This window comes from Pelobates fuscus, chromosome 5 (genome assembly GCF_036172605.1).
Source record: "Pelobates fuscus isolate aPelFus1 chromosome 5, aPelFus1.pri, whole genome shotgun sequence".
NCBI classification, from domain to species: Eukaryota; Metazoa; Chordata; class Amphibia; order Anura; family Pelobatidae; genus Pelobates; species Pelobates fuscus.
The window spans coordinates 167,519,782-167,525,781 of NC_086321.1; the positions used below are offsets into that span (position 1 = coordinate 167,519,782).

The window sequence follows — 6,000 nt, forward strand, 5'->3', positions numbered from 1 at the left end:
CCTAATCTAAAAAATCCCATTAGATACCATGTGGTCCCCTACATCCCATTTGTGCATGATCTGCTCCTTGGTCAGGCCGCTCACTGTTTAATACACATGCCCCTACTTGCAGTATAGCAAGTAGGGGCAAAATGTACTAGTACTAAATAATCTTTACTTAATATTAGCTGAAAGATCAATTTAGGTAGATAGCTCCCTGATAGCGTAGGAATTAGGGAGTTATCTGCTGCAAGATGCAGCGGCGGCACAAATAGAATCGGAGTTTCATTCATTCTAATGAAATTCCGATCTGAACAAAGTCCAAAATTGCGTCCTAACACAAATGGAGAAACTGTTCATATTCTGTTAGGATGCAATTCGGTAGCTTTGCCAGCGTTCTTTCTAAATTACAGGACGTTCGGGAAAAGTGAAAGAAGGCTTTGCGGGAACATGGAGGAAAGGTGAGAATTATGGGAAAATTGCTCTGACCACCGGAAATGAAGCACACTTTGCTCCTCTGCTGGTCAGACATGGTCAGGCGTAGGAAACCTCCATCAGACAAGTAGTCCCTACTTTGTCTTGTGTTTTAAAGAAAACTAGAGCAGACAGGAAGAAATGAAGGACAAACCCCGACAGACGAAGAGAAGAGGAATCGATTAAAGAAAGGTAAGTTTGGCATGACAGTGCCGCTTTAATACAATATTCCTTTTTTTGAAAAAGATTATTTCACTGGAATGGAAGAACTGAATAGCTTGAAGAAAATGATGGTCATTAAACTGACATTGGTTTGTTTAACGTAATCTATTAATACCACATGAATCCTCAATTAACATCTTGCAGGGATAATGTATTTTATAAAGCTAGAATAAAATGGAAAACAACAATAATGAACTTGAAGCCATAATGAAATACATTTTGATAACTTAATTGTTAACACATAAACTGCAGTAGGGACTGGGGTGGATGAGACATTTTTTCCACGATGGCCCACTGGTTTCTAATTACGCCTCTGATCTCTCCCAAAGGCCAAGGATAATTCAGGAGATTCACTACAAATAGGTATATATTTAACTATATTATATAATGCACAGAGGATACATGTAATCTTTTATTCTAAATAATAATGAAAAATGGTAACAGTTTTCCTTCAACTGGATAAATACTTTTCCATGCTTAGCAATTAATGAAATGTGTTAGTATTGGTCAGCTTTCAAGTAGCTGCATTGAAACAACTTTGTTTTCAACTCAGCTTCTTTCAAAAGTCAGTGGTGTAGGGATATATGTGTATGACTATTTTTATTTTATTTTATTTTTTGTCCTTTTGCACATATTTGTTCTTTTTGTATCGCCATGTGTTTATTTAGCTAATAAACCATCAAAGCAAGGATTCCTGGGTATTTTCTTACATATCGTCTGAGTGCAGTGCATATACATACTTATTTGGACACTATGAAGGTCACTGTAGACAGTATGCAGCATTTATACGCTACAGGACTGAAATAAATGAATTAAAGCAATTATTTTGTGATGTCTGTTTTCATTCCTGCAGTATATAAATGCTCCATAATATTATTGAGAATGTTTTCATACACAATTCCATAGCATGGACCTCACATAACAGTCATGCAAAAACAGGGGGATTTGACACAGTGTTCCATCTTAAATACTGAAAAAAACTATCTCATAACACTGACCAGCACAGCATTTATTTCCTCCCTTTTAGTAGCTGTAGTTTTATTATTTAATACATTGATTACAGCGATAACACTTCAGTGTTAATTGAATCATTGCTTTATGCACTTTCTACTGGCACATATTAAACAGCACTGGCCAAAGTGCAGTAATTCTGGAGCTTCATAGTTGCTGGAGTTTTAATGATGTATATAGTCCATTTAAGGGTTAAAATTGAGTACACTAAATAAAAGCATGAGAGAGACATTATAAGTGTATGTTGCTAATATAATCTACTGCAATATATGTGACAAGGTGCCTTTGTCATTTTTTTATTTGTTCTATTTAAATTCTGGGTCCTTTTTATGGGTCCATTACATTAACAAAACATTAATTTCCTATATATATATATATATATATATATATATATATATATATATATATATATATTATTTTTAATTATTATTTATTTCTTTATTTATTTTTATTTATTTATTTTTTTTCCTTGCAAGAGTTGCCTCCCTCTATACAACATTACCTTATGCCATGACAGACCTAAGCTAGTCAGATGTACCCCAGAAAGTATACAAACCACAGTATTAGAAGCTCAGTAAAAAAACAAACCCTAAAGGAACTAACTTTGCTTTCCAAGAGATCAACATTCTCCCGCAATTCATTTCTTGACTTCTCAGATGTTCTTAGCTTCATTGTTAATGCAATAATTTCATCCTAAAGAAAAGATTTGAATCTGTAAGTGATACCGTACGGTTTGTTCTTGTATTATATATTAAACAGAATAAACTGAGCCTGTACAGGCAATCAAATTCCATTTTAGTTGTGCATGTGTTGTTTACCTCTTTTGCTCGGAATTTCTCCTCATCCACATTGACAGTTAACCTTGGCCGTATATAACACATAACTTGCCACCATAGCCAGTCTCTGATGCAGTAAAACTTCCTTATATTCTTCTGGATACATTTCAAGGCAATCAGTTGAATCTAAATGGAAAGATGAATATCATTATAAAAATATTAAAGACATACATCTGTCAGAATTATTAAAGGAAAGCTCTTCACCTCCACAACTAATCAAGGGTCTGTCATCAATGCCAGGTTCTTACTTAATCATGTAATTTCCTAAACAGCACAAATCCAAACATCATGTACATCATAGCATGCTGTAATAGTTTTGGAACCAGGAGTGTTCTGGCGCCCCCAGGTACTCTATGAGCAAACCGTTTTAGAACACTTTTACTTTTTACCTACCAGGTGCCGCACCCTACATCAGCCACAGAAACAGAAGCTATTGCCAGTTGATAACTCTCAGCCAATAACACTGCCAGGCTTAGCTCATAGACAGAGCTTCCAACTCTCTGTCTGAAATACTGGAGGCAGAGAGCAATGCATGGTGGATCCCAAGTAAGATGTCAAGTCATCCTAGAGTGGCTAGGCTGCGAATATTGGGGAGGCTACACAAAACTTCTGGCACCATAACTACTACAGAGTGCGTTACTGGTTATGATGCTTTGAGGTTTCTTTTAAGGACATATTTCATGATGGTTGCTTTCAATAGCCTTGATCACAATCAATGTGTCAGTATTTACAGATAGTTTTCTGAACCTTCACTGGTATTACATAGGTGGCATGATCAACATGATCGCAATCCAATTGTTGTTGTCCTTAAAAATGTCATCTTGAATTCAATAGGCAGAGATCCCAAAATTAATGGCAAACAAAAAGGTTCTGTTTTTTTTTTTTTTTGGTGGGGGGGGGGGGGGCTTTGCAGTTACCTATTATTAAGTGACATTTGTCATTAACTTCTTGAGTTTTAAATGAACATTGATGTGCAAAGATTTATTTAAAACATTCAGGATATACAGACTGTATTTATTGTCTTATTGATTTCTGCTTATGTTGTGTTTATGTACCCATTATTTGCATTAAGTGATATGAGAAATAGTTTTTTTATGTTTAGTGATGCTAAGTACAAGCATAATCAACTCCGGGGAGAGGTTTGCTGTTTTGAATTTGCTCAGTGCACAAATATTTGGTCATTTTTGTACTTTTGTTTTTTTAGCTAATTTGAACCCTGCAATGTAAACCAATGTAAGTTTTTTGGTTTGACAAAGGCCACTTAAAAACGTTGTCACAATTGCTTTAGTGTACTAATTAAAGTTTACTTTTTTTTTATATTCTGAGTGCCTGGACTTCCGTTACATGTTAGAAGCATTTTGGATCTTGACTTCCCTTATGGATGGGATCAGTCAATATCCCCCATTAAAAATTGGATACAGAAATATATATATGAAGTATACAAAAATAATATTGATTCTTGATTGTAAAATGGAATTCCTTGCCTTTAACTTCTTGAACTTTTGCCGACAAAGAAAACCCCTACAAGATGCTTGAAAAAGATTCATACTTTGGGAAATCATCTTCTCACGCTGTTTCTCTAATCTGGATAGTACACCAGCCTTCATGAAAACCTAAAGTGAAAGACACATATTATACAAATATAAAAGCTTGGGAAAAGTTAAAGATAAAGCCAAGTCAGTAATCCCTGCCACATTTTATAGAATTAGGGCAGTCCATGAGATACATGTGACCAGTCTGTCAAAAGGATCATATAATTGAACCTGCAATGAATGTATATATCATTCCTTCAGACTCAATTATTAGGCTTCAAGTAAAACTGCTCTCAGTAATAGGTGTTGAATGCAGATCCATGCAAAAAAAAAGAGTTTTACTGCCCACATTTATTGGAAGGGCTGCCCACTTTTTTTATAGAATCACACTCTTGCTGTTCCACAGGGTGATATTGCTGGACAAAGTGAACTAGAACAAATAGGACCAAAAATAAATTTCTGAACATTTCCACTGTTTCCGCTGTTTACTTTTAACAGCTTTTTTTTTTTTAAGCAACCAACCAGAATCAAATAATTGCTAGCTCTCTAAGCAACAAACTGTGAATTATTGAAATAAACAAGTGCTACACTGCATGTTCTAGATCAAGGGGGTTTGGCTGATCAAGTGAATGGTAGAATTCCAAAACGCTGAGTCAAAATGTAGCCGAGTGGTGAACCAAATGAAATGCGCAATGGTCGAGCATGTTTGTTCTGCCCATGGTGCTTAAAAAGAGCTGACTGATGGGGAAAAAAGATGATTGACAGCTAGGATATAGTCATTGAATGATGATTGTATTCATAGATCAAGTGAGAACTGACCAAAATAAGGAAGAGGGAAAAAAAGGAGGAGCGATAAAATAATCTATATTTAAATATTATATATTTAATGAATATAGAATATATTAGTTATATATTTAATAAATGAATATAGATTTTTACTGCTCCTACTGTTTTTGCATCTTTTGGTTACTTTTTCTCACCCTTTTGGATCATCTGATTTACTTCCCAGATCAGGTTTTTTTCTTTAACAAAATTCTGCCAAGTTGAAATATTTTTTTCAAAAAATTTATCTATTTTATCTATTTAAAGTATTGTTGGACTCCCGAACACTATCTTCCTGTGACGACCCATCATCACATGAAGTAGTTAGTATACAATGACCACTTAAACTATATCAACATATTTAGGAATTATTCCATCCATTTCCAATATTGTTCTATCATTGTCACTTTTGGATTTATTTACTAAAATTGGCAAAATGTAAGCAAAAATATCTGATCTGGAAACAGTCCAACTCATCTGTAACCACAACTTCCACTTTTTTCCACAAAAATGTAGGTTTTGCACCCTCTCGCGCCTCATTGACTCAGACAACCAAGTTAGAACTATTATTCTAATGGAGAACACTGTCTGGAGCTAATGAAAACCATTCCAGATAGAAGCGACTTTGTCTCCACCCTTGTCTAACGTCACACATTGTTCCCATTCTGTCACTTGTATGTTCCAAAGCAACCCCAGCTAAAAAAATGATTCTTTCTTTTTTTAGAATAATTTACTGAGTGCTATTTGTCAGATAAATAGTTTTAAAATCAAAGAATAACCTGGAAATGTTTTTTATCTCTTTTAAAATAGACTGCCGAAGCATTTTCATAAAGCATTAACATCTGCTAAAAAATCCTAAACAGATAAATATATCTTATTTTATTCAGTCTCCTCTTACTTCGCACTGACATAAATGTACCCAGCAACAATAGATGGAGAATTAGTGGCGATGAAGTTATGCCTCATTAAGGGTTTGATTGCTTCAATAATGACTGCATTAACTGCACAGCCCTGATGAGTTTTTCAAAGCTGCTTCAAAATCAATGTTCATAGTAATGGCTCTACCTCTATGTGATCAGCTTGCTGGTGCCAAGTCTCATATTAAGCAGGCATGGCAGAATAAT

At 34.8% G+C, this 6,000-nt stretch overlaps 1 protein-coding gene across 3 annotated transcripts in view; it reads right to left on the minus strand.

Moving 5' to 3' along the window:
* MYO18B (myosin XVIIIB) overlaps nt 1–6,000 on the minus strand; it is a 560,248-nt gene that overhangs the window by 273,034 nt on the left and 281,214 nt on the right. For all 3 annotated transcript variants that reach the window (XM_063454642.1, XM_063454641.1, XM_063454640.1), the window contains exons 24-26: nt 4,007–4,135; nt 2,505–2,648; nt 2,290–2,379 (exon numbers count right to left, since the gene is read on the minus strand). In XM_063454642.1, coding sequence (XP_063310712.1) covers nt 2,290–2,379; nt 2,505–2,648; nt 4,007–4,135 — 363 coding nt within the window. The remainder of the gene's footprint in view (nt 1–2,289; nt 2,380–2,504; nt 2,649–4,006; nt 4,136–6,000) is intronic.